The sequence below is a fragment of the Drosophila suzukii genome, chromosome X (assembly GCF_043229965.1).
Source record: "Drosophila suzukii chromosome X, CBGP_Dsuzu_IsoJpt1.0, whole genome shotgun sequence".
NCBI lineage: Eukaryota > Metazoa > Arthropoda > Insecta > Diptera > Drosophilidae > Drosophila > Drosophila suzukii.
In genome coordinates, this window is record NC_092084.1 from 5,242,837 (window position 1) to 5,257,743 (window position 14,907).

Here is a 14,907-nt window from a genome sequence, read left to right on the forward strand (position 1 = left end):
GTCAGTGGAGCAGGCTTTTTCATTTTGGCCAAAACCACCTTATTAGCGATCTCATCATCAATACACGCACTTGCACCTCTCTCTTTCTCCCGCATATCTTAAATATATCTGTCGTTCTCTGTCTGCCGGGGTGCGTGAGTTGAATGTCAACGATCAGCGATCATTGTCAGTCGCATAAAGAAATGCTGTAAATTCTAGGAAAACATTTGCTTATGCAACTGGCACAAGGAAAACAGCCGCATCAGCAGGAGCAGCAGCAGAAAAAGCAGTCCTATCAGCCATATTGCTAGCAAAGCTATCTGCAACAGCAGCAATATTTGTGAATTCTAACTGCTACACCAATAAAAGAGTTTTCTATTAAATAATTTTAAGATTCTATACAATCGTTCCTACCAAAAATATAACGATTGAACCGAAAGGAAGACCCTGCAGCAGCAACATGAGCAAATGCAACATCATGAGTGGGTGCTATCCCAAATCGACAACATTATCAATTTGTAGCCCTGAAAACGGTTTTTGATTTAACATTTTCATCTTATCCGAAAATCCTACTACATGTTGGACTTATCCCAATGTTGCTAATGCCCAACTAACGCCTTGCAACAGAAACAGCTGGAGATGTTGCTGCTGCAGTAGGCACTGGACCAACGACAACTTGAGCGATTTGTAGCACTGAAAATGACTTTTTACTTAACATTTTTATCTTAACCCAATATCCTGCCCCATGTTGGACTTAAACAAATATTGCTAATGCCAAACTAGCGCCTTGCAACAGCAACAGCTGCTGATGTTGCAAGATGACCGCCCTTGGAGGAGCAGTGAAAGCCAGTTTGAGCCACGTTTTATTGGCCACTTTTGGACACTGTCCTTGCGCGCCTGTCTGACGTCAGCACGTAGGCAGTTGAAGAGGCGACACGGCGACAACAACGACAACACACGTCTGCAACATGTTGCCGCTGCGCCTTAAATGGCCCGGAGCAACTTCACCAACATCGCCAACATCACGCACTGTGTGCACAATGACAAAAAATGCATCTGATTTTTTGTCTTTTATTAATTTATTTTAAGTGATTCACGGCAGCAACTGAAATCGAAAACTGCTAAACGACGAAACGAAAATGAAAACGAACCTTGGAAGTCCCAAAAATGTCAACTGATTGATTTGAATTGCATTGCATTGCAGAGAAACTGGCGATCCAAAAAAGAAAACCCGCCAAAGAGCACCCAATTGGAGTTTCACCTTATTCAAGTATTTAGTAAGCCATCGGATAAGAAACTTGGTGTGCAAATATGTTATTATTTAAAATATAAGTTGACGAAATATAGAGTGCATAGCTTAAAAGTTACCAAAGATATTTTGAATTTGTTTCAGCTGTTTCTTCAAATTCCGATTATAAAACGAAAAAACCATTTGAACATGAATGAAGTTACTTTATTTGAACTATGTATAAATGTACTGTATATATGTAATATTCATATATTAATGGTGTGGAATTTGTTGTGGAATATTCGCAATGAACACTAAGAACTAATCAGTGCTAAATACAACTTAGTAAAATCATATCATATCAAATATGGTGACGCGGATGATAACCGCTAGCTGTCTGTACGATTTCTCTACATACTATATGCTATATATGCTATATATTGGCGATGTATACGATAGTTCGATGTTCGATGATATCAATATGAAAGCAACAATTCATCAAATGTGTGCAAAAAATTCAATTAAAAAAACATGGTATATGGTATGTGGTATGCGGTATGCGGTATGATAAATGTATGTTTATATGTATATATATGGAATATCTGGCTGATTTACAATTATGCTCCCTATATGCGTAGCAGGCTCAGTTTAATAATGAATAATTCAAATTAAAATCACATCAAATTCGCTGAATGGAAGAGATTAAATGGCCAAGACGAGTGAGACAAGTCTATCGAAAACGCCCATCCCCAATCCTCTCTCTCTGTAAATACGATTAAACCTATAGCAATCTACGATCTAAAGTTGTATGCATATACGGGCTAGAATAAAAAAAAAGACAAATTCGAAACCGAGAGAGATGGAGAGATGGGCGATGGTTATAAGCTACCTAAAATGAACAATATACATATCCTAAACGGGAGCGCTACGATTTTGGCACAGCTTACACTCGAGTGTTTGAGGGATGGCGTGGCGTGGCTTGAATCGAATCAGGAATCAGGATAAGCCTAATACTAGTGGGTGTCTTGGGTCAAGATTCTCTTGTAGACTAACACTAAAACTAACTAACTAGCTAGATAATACATATGATGTACGGTATTCTATTGGGTAAGTGCGTACAAATACGAATTGGAAGAGCGGAAAGGAAGCTACAATTGCAATTGTGGTTTGCTGTTGTTTAGGGTTCGAGCAGCTTGAACGCTATTACAATATATCTATAAAAAAAATATATCATAGTAAACGAGGATTGCACACACACTGAGATTATGTAGGAAGTAACTTATCAACGAATGGAAGAGAATGATCAAGGTGAAGGTTTTCTTTATGCTTTTCAGGGGCTTCGGTGGGTGGGTGATTGGTTGGTTCTTCTGGGGAAAGGAACTCCCTTAATCCGTCACGCCCAGGTGCACCAGCTGCTGCATGGTCCGCTGCAGATAGGTGGGATCCGGAAACATATTGAACTGCGTCTTGTGATCCACACTGTTCCAGATAACCACATCCTCGCGTCCGGTGGTCACCGATCGTCCGATCGAGAACAGCAGCCGACGGTCAAAGGCGATCTTGAGGAAGCGCAGCACCTTTCGCCCCAACGGGCAATCCGGCAAATAGCAGATCCGTGGGAATCCCACGGCGAAGAAGGCACGACCAGGATGCGGATGTTCTTCCGTCTGCAGGCCCGATGCAATGCTTTAAGGAAATAGAGTGCTTATCAATACTTATTCAAAACTTAAAAAGGCTCACACTCACTCGTAGACAATCTGTATGGTGTTCTGTCCCTCGTGTCCTGGCAGATTCTTGCTGATAATGCTCCAGGACATGCTGCCTATGGGCTGATTGCCCACCTTCTCACCGTAAACGATTCCGCATACAGGGCACTCGATGAAGAGGTTCTAAGGAACAGAGAGTTATACGAATGATAGTGCTGCTTGCTCTTTCTGATTCAGGGAATCGCTCTTCTTTACCTTGTTCATTTCATTCTGCTGGGCAATTATCATTCCGTTGAGGCACTGCAAATGCATCAGGTGCTGGCAGCGACTCAGCGAGATGGCCGGATTCTGGGCGGAGTGCACCAGCTCCTCCATGCACATGGGACAGGGCTGGGCATTAGGCCACAGCGGTGGCTCCACCACCTTGACAAATCGCGAAATCATATCGCTGGCCGGGTCCACGCCCACAATCGAACCGGCGATTGATTGTTGCTGTTGCTGTTGCGCCTGCTGCTGCTGCTGTTGCATCTGCAGCTGTTGCTGCTGTTGTTGCTGCTGCTGTTGCTGTCGCGGATGCAGTGGCAATGGTGGCGGCACCGGAGCCCTTTCACCCAGCGACGATGGCGGCAGCGAGGGTACGAAAACCTCATCGCTCCCAAGTGAACAGTCCAACAGATCATTGACCGAAATGGCGAAATTCCTGCTGCGCAGGCTCTCCTTGCTCTCGTGGCTGAGGTAAGTGGACACGGTGTCCACGCTGGGTCTCCTCCGATGCGATTTAACGCTGTTCGTATCCGTGTCCGAGGCCCGCGTCCTCGATCTCGAGCGATGCGATCCCATCCGGCTGCTCCTTTGCGATTGCAGCGATCCCTCGGAGCAGCGACTGTGATGGCTGTTCATCGAGGCGGTCAGCATGTTCTTGGCGTGCGAGAAGTGGGCATGCGACAGGTGATTGGCGTGGTGCAGGGAGGCCGACGAGGAGGACGAACTGGCACTGGCCGCCGTGGCCATGTTCGTGTGCTTGGTGCTGCTGCTGAAGATGTTCAGATTGTTGAGTATCTGCCGCAGATTTGTGGTGGAGATCTCGCTGTGCTTTTTAGGCGGCTTCCTCGGCGCCGTCTGATGATGGATCTGATGGTGCTGCATCTGATGTTGATGCTGCTGCTGGTGATGGAGTTGTTGCTGCTGCTGTTGCTGCTGCTGATGCTGCTGTTGTTGCTGCTGCTGTTGCTGCACTTGATGGCTGGTGGGCAGTGGATGTTGCTGCCGTGTCATGGGCACTCTGTGCAGGCTCTTGGTGTCCCCCAGTTTGGGCAGAGTGTTGTACTGGCTGTTCCCGCTGGCGGAACTCGACTTGAGTTGGTTGGCTTGCTGTGGCGTCAGCTTCACTAAGGGATACGGCGCCTGCTGAGTTCGCCGGATGCTGCGCATGGGCCCGCTGGGCTGGCGCAGCTGGGTGAGATTGCAAAAGTTGATGGTGTACGGCAGGCCGATGTGGGTGTTGCACAAGTCCAAGGTTTGTTCGCCCTGCGGGGAAGTAGAAAAATTAGATTTAGAAAATGTGATTGATATAGACAATGTACATATATTATACATATGTGATAAGAACTTTTGCAGTTCACTTTGAACTGCAGCCAGAGGAAAAAAACATTTTTTTTTAATCCTGTTAGAATAGATACCTTACAAACTAGACTCCTTGAGCATCCCCATTATCTACATATTTTCATGATAGACCTTTAAACCCTCAAAGGAGAATAGTTCGTAATCTTTAAGCACTCGCGAATACTTGAGCATCCTCATTTTTAAACTGTATTAGGATTTGGAACGCAGTCTTATAGATTATCTACATATTTTCATGGTAAATCTTCCTTTAAACTCTCGCGAATTCTTGAGCTTCTCAAATTCCAATTAGAGTGCAAGTTAAACGACTTTCGAAGTCCAGAACTCACCCTGGCCCATGCGTCCTCGATGATGCACTGGACGTGCATGTTGTAGGGCCGCCAGTCGTTGTTGCTGTCGGCACTGCCGCCGGACCACTCCCACTTGGTGCCCTTGCCCGCCGGCGAGCTGGGGGCATAAAACATCCGGCGCACGCCGATGGTGAGGAGTCCGGACCCCGCCGACTCCGCCTCCGATTCCTGCGTCATGGTGCGCACGTTGACGTAGTACTGCTCCAGGCTGGGATCTGCGTCGCTCAACATGACGCGGGTCAGTTTCTTGGCGTGGGCCCTTTCCAAATGCTGCGACACAGCCGGCGAATAGGGCAGCCACTTGCCGCCACGCGACTCAAACTCCCAGACGCAGACGGCGTGGGCGTGGTTCACGGGCGGACCGCTGGAGGCGGAAGATCCTCCACCGGTGACGATGGATCCGGATCCGGATCCCACACTTCCGGCGCTGCTGGCCATCGCTGGAATTTGTCCGTTATCCCTGCTGTGAGCCCATTTCCAATTCCAATCCCATTTCCATTTCCATAGCCAACTCCTCCTGCTCTCTCTTTCTAGCGCTCTGTCTGTCTCACTCGCTCGCGAAGATGGGCACAAAATAAACAAAGAAATTAAAAATGGTGGCCTGCTGCCTGCGATTGCTAGCCCCGATATTCCTCGGCTTTCATTTTCCCGGAGTTTTCCTTCTGGTTTTCTAGTCACTCGGTGTACGTTTGGTGGGGCTCAAGAACTCGCGTTTAACGGTTAAAACGGTTTATTAAGCATTTAGCGCAAGCGCAAGCGAGAAATCTTTTTTTGGGCAGCGAGTTGGAGAGAGACAACAGCGGAAAATCGCTAAAAATAGCCAGGTAAAAATACCGCATGGAAAATACAGCCACCAGTTGAGATTGGTAGATTCAGGGCTGGCTTAACTGGTTTCTAGCTGGATCTAGCTATATTTTATCGAATGGCGTTATTCTTTAAATTTTGAGTGCCTTTTAAATAAAAACAAGCCATAATAAAAGACAAACATAGCTGACAATAAAGGGGATTTTAAATAATATTTAAAATTCAAATTAAAAAATACTGTACCAAAGAGAACAACCTGTTGTATGTCTATTAGTGCATGGCGTCCATTTATAACGGATTTTCACATAAACCTAGATCTAAATAATATATTAGTGCAGTCTTAACTAACTACTTAATTTGTATTGTGTATTGTCATTTCATCGTTTGGAATAATTCTAAATTTTTTAAAGTCAAGAAAGTTAAATATAAAAAGGTTGAATTTCTAAAATTGTAATGCTTGAATGTAGTCTTGGTCTTTTGTAAATCAAACGGTACAAATGTAACAATTTATACTATATATGGAAAATACAAAGCATTTATGGTAGCCTTGTTAAAAAAAAGTCGTATGCATTTGTTGCTTTAGATATTTGTTTATATCTACGGATGGATAAGCTCTGCAAAAATGTAATGGCTTATTTTTTTAGCTAGTTTATATCTCCGATTGCTTTGACTCGATTTCCAGCACTGGCGGTTTTTCAATACTTGGTATTTTTCTCACTTATTTCTGGTATTTTTCGAGATTACGTCGTCAATTCCACTCGGCCACCCCAAATCGACTCGATTTCTAACACTAGAACTGCCATTTCCTTTCTTTTCCGTTCCACGTTTCCGGTGAGTGCATGTGCCTAGCGAGCTGCCCCCGAGTTTTGTACTTAAAAACCTCTTTTTATTTTACTTGCAGCGAGTATTTCGATACGTTCGTGGTCGTGTTAATCCCAGGTAAAAGCCAGAAGTCCAGGATTCCTCGGAAACTTGCGTGGCCAGCGAAATAGTGTGCAAAACCTTATTTTTTTTATATGTAATTTTTTTACTGTGGGCCAAAAGGCCAGAATTAAATGTGATACTTGAAAAACAAAGTGTAAACAACACATGGAGCGGATCATACGCCCTGCCAATCTTTTTTTCTCGTGAAATAAGACAAATTCAAACTAAATTGAACAAAAAACGTGCGTTGCGGCATGTTTTTGTGCATGTGTGAGGTGGAGTTTGTGTGTGTGATTTGTGAAAAAGTGTTGATAAAGAAAAACCTAAAAGCTACTTAAACTACAGTAAATGAATTGAAATCATTGAAACACTGAAGTTCTAGTTGAAATATCTGCTGAATTACTTGTTGTTTACACTTGATTTATCACACACACACACAAGGTTTTTTTTTCTTCATTTTTGTTTGCACGTGTTTTGCTGGCCGGTTTCAATTTTTCGTGCTCCAACAATTCTCGAGTTGAAAACTAACGATATACTTAAATCTCTTTTAGCTAATTAAGCATCTGCTTATTCCGGTAGTAACCTTTAAACTGCTTGAAAATGGTTGTTAAGAAGGTAAGTGATGGCCACTTGCATTGTCTGCAAGTATTCATTTTATTAAATAACTAATGAAATTTAAATTACAGCCCAGGCCAAAGAAGAAGCCAGTGACCAAGAAGGTGGCTCCAGCACCTCTGGCTGTCAAGAAGCCCGTGGTCAAGAAGGTTGTCAACCAGCTGTTCGAGAAGCGTCCCAAGAACTTTGGAATCGGTGAGTGATTATATCTATAGTATATCATATATCAACAGATTATTTCAAGGGTTTTCGTATAGCGATATTCCCATTAGTTTTGAAGTTATAGGGCCTTTTGTAAAGGCTACTATAGATAAGTAGTATAAACTGCAAAGCTAGATATCTAAAAATCGAATCATATAGAAAATATTGTGTATATTAATGTAACAATATTAGCCAGAACTCCTTCCATATTGTAAATCTTCATTTTAGTAAATAGTCTTGAATACCAATAGTTTGTATTATAACCTCAACTTAAACCATCTTGTAATCTTCTTGATCCCTTCACTCTTCAGGCCAGAACGTGCAGCCCAAGCGCGATCTGTCCCGCTTCGTCCGTTGGCCCAAATACATCCGGGTCCAGCGCCAGAAGGCTGTGCTCCAGAAGCGCCTGAAGGTCCCCCCACCAATTCACCAGTTCAGCCAGACTCTGGACAAGACCACCGCCGTGAAGCTGTTCAAGCTGCTGGAGAAGTACCGCCCCGAGTCGCCGCTGGCCAAGAAGCAGCGCTTGAAGAAGATCGCCGAGGCCAAGGCCAAGGGCAAGGATGTGGAGCCCAAGAAGAAGCCCAGCTACGTGTCCGCTGGTACCAACACGGTCACCAAGCTCATCGAGCAGAAGAAGGCCCAGCTGGTGGTCATTGCCCACGATGTTGATCCTTTGGAGGTGAGTGTTTTGGTAGTTCTAGTACTCAGGTTAAGTTTGCGCTGGTTTTTCTTTTTGTTGCAATGATGTTAAACTGAATTTCTTCAACTGAAGGCATCCTGCTCTCTTTTGAGAGGAGGGAAGCTGCCATGTGGAGATTTGACGCCTGATTCTTTAATTCCTTTATAAAATGTACTTATCTCTTAATTGGATACAAAGCTAGGGTGGGATAATAAGCTGAATTAAACACAATTGCATTGTAATTAGTTAGGCTTTAAGGAAAAACCTTATATTTCATCTTATTTTATGCCTTAAGTTCATAGTTTAATAATGTGAAGGTATATTTTTTCTCAGAAATCATTGATAGGCCTGTTAAACCCCGCTTAGTTTAGACTTCGTGATAGAGCAACCTTGAAAGCTTAGCTTGTGACCAACCAAGAGATTATGCTACATACTTTATAGCCAAGGAACTAAGGGCAACTTGATGAAATCAAAGAAGAAACCGGATCCCGACCACGTGGTCTTACAAGACACCAACTAATGCGTACACCATATTTTCCCCGAATGTTTTCCAGCTTGTGCTCTTCCTGCCCGCCCTCTGCCGCAAGATGGGCGTGCCCTACTGCATTGTGAAGGGCAAGGCTCGTCTGGGTCGCCTGGTGCGTCGCAAGACCTGCACCACCCTCGCCCTGACCACCGTCGACAACAACGACAAGGCCAACTTCGGCAAGGTCCTGGAGGCCGTCAAGACCAACTTCAACGAGCGCCACGAGGAGATCCGTCGTCACTGGGGCGGTGGCATCCTCGGCTCCAAGAGTCTGGCCCGCATCTCCAAGCTGGAGCGCGCCAAGGCCCGCGAGCTGGCTCAGAAGCAGGGTTGATTCAATCTGAAGCCGATCCGATGGTGGAGACTTTTAAGTACACATGATGGATGAAATGATTTGGGCCATGAGCGCCCACTGAGTTTGATAACAAATAAACATTTAAGTGTACAATTTTTTTTGTTTTTTTTATCGAAGTGTCTGTGAGAGTGCTTGGACGAGCCGATGTCGCATCGGCGTTCAATAAATCTAAGTTGTATCACCATGTCGCACTTTGTTTTCCGCCGAGAACTCTCCACGTTGGATTTCAAATTGGCTGGGAAACGCAAAATTGTGCTTAGAAGACGAGATGTAATCTGGATGATTTTTGGAGCTTATACATATGATCGGAATACTGATGAGGCGATTGCCGAAGTTTGGTTTTCGTCCCTGGAAGGCTTTAAGCAAGGTCCGATTGTTTATTACATCGTTTTCTTGATGGCTACAAAATATATGTACTATCCAAATATGAATTGTCTTGTCCTCAGTACTGTATGTAAGGAATATATAAATATGGAGGTGGCACATCAGGAAGTTGGACACTTGAAATTTCGATATTCAAGTATATTATTATTAGGATTTCAGGTTTCATTATTTAATAATACTAATTTCATATTTAAAATACTAAAATGTATCGATCTGTAACGAGAAAAATGAAACGCTGATGATCAGATCTGGCAGCACCACTGATTACTTTCGTTAATCGGCGATATATTTTTAATTTTCTTTAAAAACTAGTTACAACAAGTGAAAATAACATTTGTAACATTTTTGGGTATTCCCTCTTGATTCGGAATATTTCAAAAAAAATACTAAAAACCAGTTATCGATCTCAAAAAAAGTAATCAAATGGAGCCTTTAGGATTGGCGCCAAGTTCAAACGTTAATTTTTATATTTTATTTAAAAACCAATAAAAACAAGGGCGTACAACTAGAGGTGATTATATTTTTGAGCGTTCCGTCTTGATCCCCAACTTGCTGCTCTGGATGGCCTCGTTCAGGATGCTGAGCACCATGTCCACGCGCTCTACGGTGGCGTTCTCGCCCATCAAACCGATCCGAAAGACGTGCTCCACGGTGGGACCCAGTCCGCCGCTGATCTCCACGCTGTACCTAAAGGCATTCGTCGTTTAATATTTATTTAAAATTATAAGAAATATCATATTACTCACTTGCGCATGGCGTATTCGGCCACCTTTTTCCAATCCACGCCGAAGGGCACTTTGATCGTGTTCACCGTGGACAATCGCTCCTCCTCCCGCTGGACAAACATCTCCAAGCCCAGCTCCTCGATGCCCAACTGCAGTCGCTTGGAGCACTCCTGATGCCGCCGGACCACCGCCTTCAGGCCCACGGCACAAAAGTGGGCAAGTGCCTCGCGCAGTCCGTATAGCAAAGTGGATGAAATAGTGTGATGATAGATCCTTGGGGTGCCGTAGCAACCCCAGTACTGGCCAATCAGCAGGATGTCGAAGTAGTACACCTTCGGCTTGGTCTTCCTCTTCCGGATGCGCGTTAGGGCGCGTTTGCTGAACGAAATGGGCGTGATTCCGGCGGGACCACCGAGGGATTTCTGGGAACCGGTATACGCCACATCCACCTTCCACTCGTCCATCAGGAACTCGGCGCCACCCAGAGAGGCCACCGTGTCCACTACAAGGAAGCAATCGTATTTCCGGCACAGCTCACCCAGCTCCCGGATATTCTGCTGGTAAATACCTGTCGAGGAGTCGCCCTGGGCGATGAAGAAGACCCGCGGTCGATGGGCCTCGAAGGCGAATGTGATCTCCTCGAGGCTGAGGGCCCTGCCGAAACTCGCCTCCACGTAGTGCACTTCGGCTCCGTAGCGCCTGGCCATGTCGCCGGCACGATGGCCCCAAACACCCGTGATGCCCATGAGCACCACGTCGCCATCCTCGATCAGGTTGCACAGGGAGGCCTCCATGCCAGAGTGGCCAGCTCCACTGATGCACATGGTGGCGTCGTTCAGGGTCTGGAAGATGTACTTGATGCCCTCCTTAACCTCGTCCATGATCTGGGGATCGAAAGAGATGTTAAAACCATGTAAGTCCCAACGAATATTGATTTCCAAAGGTGCTATATGATCTGCTCTGTACATCCCGCTTCTGAGATTAACCCATTCCCATTTCAAAAATAGCTTATTCCGCTTGTATACCATGTATAGTACTTATAGGAGATGGGGTGGTTTCAGTTTCAGTCGATTGGTAGTCCACAGATCTCTGACCCATCTCAGTAATTGTATCTCAATGTTTCATTCAGTAGCGATAAGGTAAATAGAATAAAATAATCTGGGTACAGTGGGGATAATGATTGTAAGGTCCAAGCAAAAGTTGCTGCTTCTCATTTCAAATTTTCAGTGGATAGATAAGATAGATATAAAATTGTAATGTCCCAAGATGTTTGTAGATAGTAGTGAAATAGTTCAAAAGGTTATGCATTTTTAGGGGTTTTTGTTAAAGACCTGATATCCAATAATTAAGATTTATATAAAATTGTAATATCCCAAAGCTTTTCATAGATAATAATGAGATAGTTCAAGAGGTTATGCATTTTTAGGAGTTCTTGTTAAAGACCTGATATTTAAAAGTAACAAGATGATAACTATAGTGATACGGCATCTCTTATCTTGAACATCCTATCAGTACCCACCTGCAGGCACTCGGGATGCATGTGGCCAAGCACCGGATTGCTCATTGCCTCCAGGACGCGATGGGAGCAGTTCGAAGGTCCCGGACCCATCAGCGTCTTGCTGGGCACATATAGCGGTCGCTTGAGGACGAGCGGTGGAGGTACCTCCATATTCCCGGGGTTCGGTTCTTTGTTTTCTGTTTACGTAACCAGATCTCTGTGTTTATGGGCCCTCTTATCGCCTAATCCGGTGGAACAGGTGGACTTCGTCTGGCGGGGGGTTACTTTTTCAGCTAAGTATGTTTGTTTTTGTGGTGTTATATGGAGGCGGCGGTCCTCCTCGCTGGCTGGCCAAGATCTGACTGAAACGCTTGCCGGGCTGCTGGCAACTTTATAGCGCTCGGGTCGCGGCTTATCGCCGGAATATTGCCGATGAACGCACTTGAACAAGCGGTAAATGATGCGCTCTCCCGCCTATCAGGCATCCAAATCGGGAGCAACTGCGTCGTTGGCGGCACCGGAAAAATTATATTACAAATTAATAACAAAACCGAAATGTAAACAAATGCTTTTAAATTTAAACGGAAGTGGTCTGGACGGAAACTTCCTTTGGTATTTTTTTCCTATCCTTCTGAGGCTTTATTTGTTTTCTTCGAAGCTCAGAATTTAAACTAATAAAATTCCACAGATTAATTTACTTTATTTCTAAATTCATTATTTGTTAAAATGAAAAATACCCTTCAGTTTTCAGTGTATTCTTGCTGATTCTGTTGATGGCCCTCAGAAGGTTTGCGGTCCAGGTCCATCTCATTGTGAAATACAAATTCAGCAAGAAAAACCTTGAAGTTTGTTGCCTATACTCTATTTTATACCTTTTTTATACTGGAAGAATCTGCATAGAGCGGAGAATGCGATCTTCGAGTGTTTCTCTCAAATTCTCAGATTGCTGATAGTCGGATTGGTTTGTGGCTTATCTTGATAAGAGGCCTCCCCGCCAATTTTTACAGTACTGATTCGATTCCGTCACGGAAATATAGTAGCCAGGAGGTCACCGCCAATAATTATTATTATTCTATTAATATTCCCAAAAATATTTGTTATCATTTCATTTGTGGTGAAATCGGGCAACTAAAATTAAAACTTAGCTTGTAGAGAGTGCTATGTAGTAAAACTAGCAGGTCTTAATTTTGAAACCATCGATGAAGATTAAAGGTTGTATTAATTAATAAATTAGGTTGAGATATATTAAAATCTGTGTTTAAAAAAAACATAAATGATTGAAATTTGTGTTGCTAAATACACGACAAACCTTAAGGAAATATAATAATTGTTATTTTTGAATTTGAATTAACGCTGTTGCCAAAACAAATGTGAGGTTGGTGACACCGCTTGTATATACCACAATAGTACTGAAAAATACCAAAGTACTTACGAGGGCCGCGCAAAAATTAGCGGGGACATCCAAATGCCGGCTTAGAAAGACCGTATATTTGGTATTTTTGATCCAGAGGGCTGACCAGTGTCAAAAACAAAACAAAACAAAAACCCCAAAATAATTGATGTATTTCCATATTTTTGATACGACCTTAAGTGTAGTTATATATTTAAGTCGGGGTAAATTCTAGTAGTATTCACTTGCTGAAATAGGCAGTATGGAAATCGAGAACGACCAGTCCTATCAGGACTTTTTCGACCAGTTGCGCAGGTGACTCAGGATTGGAATTGTAGTTTACTATATCCCATAACTATCCCATCTAATCTCCAGTGACTCAGGTCCCCGAAATCTGCGCCAGATCTTCGAGGACGACGACCGTGCTTTGGAGAACGAATCCTCCAGTTTGCGCTATCAGCCGGGCGTCTCCAAGAAGTCACAGGGCGGCAAAAAGCCGGGGATCACCAAAAGCAGCACCTTGGACACGGGATACCCCCCAACGGCCACCTGGAATACGGTGATCGCCAAGGTGGTGCATGCCTACCAAGACGCCGCCAACCTGGGTCGCGTGGGCCTAGCCCTGTCGATTCTGGGCGAGATGGAGGCCGCCAAGCTGATTGTATACAAGAGCAAGAACCAGGTGCTGACCACCCTGCAGTTGAAGCCCCACGGCGGCCAGGTCATCCTTAGGCAGTCCTATCTGCAGTTCTACGATGAGCAAAAACGCTTCTGGAGCCTGCGGTTCGACAAGCAACCGGATGAGCACGAATTCGTACGATTCATGGTGAAGAACAAACTGCCAGTGGACCACTTTCTCAACGAGGATTCCTCCCTCGGCTCTGAATCCCATTCCACTGAGGAGTTGTCCAAGAAATCCACAAGTTTCAAAGCTAAGGATATGCCGGTAAATCCTCCACAGCCGCAACCACGCTCACGCGTTGTGATTCCAAGTCTGGGGAAGCTGGAGGATGAGAAAGCAGAACAGGAGCCAACCCCTTCCAGCGAGGATGTGATAGTCACGCCACTGCCGCGACCCATAGGTTCATCAAATACTCACAGAAAGCCCAGTTCCAACTCTTTGGCGGTGGCCACCCCTGGACAAACAAGCGATTCTCCGCTGGCTGTGAAAACATTGGACAAATACCTGGACGAACAGCGGGCCTCGGGTCTGATGATGGAGCACAAAATGGACGCCATCCTGCAGGCCATGAATCGGATGGGCAAGACCGTAGCTCCCGTTGAGCCGGAGCCCAAAGATCCGCTGCTCGAACGCGACAGCGAGGATGAAATGCTGGAGCTGGAGCAGAAGCTGCTCAACTTCAAGCGGGAGAATCGTGCCCTGACGCGGAACCTCAAGGCGCGCGAACAGGCTTTGGAGGATCTGCGCTGCTCCGCCTGCGCTCTGTGCGAGGAGCTGCTGGTCCAGAACAGCGATCTCAAGGAGCAGAACGCCGAGATATTGGCCAGCAAAGGTCATCCCGGCTCGGCTTCTGCCTGTCATAATTGCGAGCAGTCTTCCAAGCAAATAGCCAAAATGCAGCAGCACATTTCCGCCCTGCAGGAGGCCCTGCGGATCTTTCAGAAATCAGGGGACACCAGCTCTGGTCGTTTATAGTAGCTATCTATATATGTTTTGTATGATTACCCAAGAATGTATTAAATTGCTTGTCAGGATTCGTGACATATCCGCAAATGAAAGCCAGACACTACCAATAGCCTTCAATAAAAGCCCTTGGAACTGAGACTTTGACCCTATATAACGCTAATTTTTCCAGAGAATATCGTAAATAAAGAGCTACTCTGTTGAATGAATAAAATATGTGTTAAAAACAACAATATCACGGTCTAAATTGACTCAAGGAAAGTTTATCATAAGCG

At 44.7% G+C, this 14,907-nt stretch overlaps 4 protein-coding genes across 4 annotated transcripts; 2 read left to right on the forward strand and 2 right to left on the reverse strand.

The window, feature by feature from the left end:
- Positions 1 to 1,410: 1,410 nt before the first annotated feature.
- On the reverse strand, positions 1,411 to 5,701 carry dx (deltex E3 ubiquitin ligase). Its single transcript, XM_017081808.4, has 4 exons — positions 4,863 to 5,701; positions 3,169 to 4,440; positions 2,954 to 3,096; positions 1,411 to 2,893 (listed from the first exon to the last, which is right to left on the reverse strand). The coding sequence occupies exons 1-4, from the start codon at positions 5,319 to 5,321 to the stop codon at positions 2,593 to 2,595; spliced, it is 2,175 nt and encodes a 724-aa protein (XP_016937297.2). The 5' UTR covers positions 5,322 to 5,701; the 3' UTR covers positions 1,411 to 2,592.
- An 881-nt stretch (positions 5,702 to 6,582) lies between these two features.
- Positions 6,583 to 9,083, forward strand: RpL7A (ribosomal protein L7A). Its single transcript, XM_065867533.2, has 5 exons — positions 6,583 to 6,626; positions 7,163 to 7,226; positions 7,298 to 7,421; positions 7,739 to 8,109; positions 8,664 to 9,083. The coding sequence occupies exons 2-5, from the start codon at positions 7,212 to 7,214 to the stop codon at positions 8,967 to 8,969; spliced, it is 816 nt and encodes a 271-aa protein (XP_065723605.1). The 5' UTR covers positions 6,583 to 6,626; positions 7,163 to 7,211; the 3' UTR covers positions 8,970 to 9,083.
- A 740-nt stretch (positions 9,084 to 9,823) lies between these two features.
- Positions 9,824 to 11,966, reverse strand: Agxt (Alanine-glyoxylate aminotransferase). Its single transcript, XM_017081722.4, has 3 exons — positions 11,619 to 11,966; positions 10,121 to 10,983; positions 9,824 to 10,061 (listed from the first exon to the last, which is right to left on the reverse strand). The coding sequence occupies exons 1-3, from the start codon at positions 11,766 to 11,768 to the stop codon at positions 9,890 to 9,892; spliced, it is 1,185 nt and encodes a 394-aa protein (XP_016937211.2). The 5' UTR covers positions 11,769 to 11,966; the 3' UTR covers positions 9,824 to 9,889.
- A 1,130-nt stretch (positions 11,967 to 13,096) lies between these two features.
- LOC108015030 (uncharacterized) lies at positions 13,097 to 14,865 on the forward strand. The gene is made up of 2 exons (XM_017081261.4): positions 13,097 to 13,302; positions 13,363 to 14,865. The coding sequence occupies exons 1-2, from the start codon at positions 13,250 to 13,252 to the stop codon at positions 14,642 to 14,644; spliced, it is 1,335 nt and encodes a 444-aa protein (XP_016936750.2). The 5' UTR covers positions 13,097 to 13,249; the 3' UTR covers positions 14,645 to 14,865.
- Positions 14,866 to 14,907: the final 42 nt, after the last annotated feature.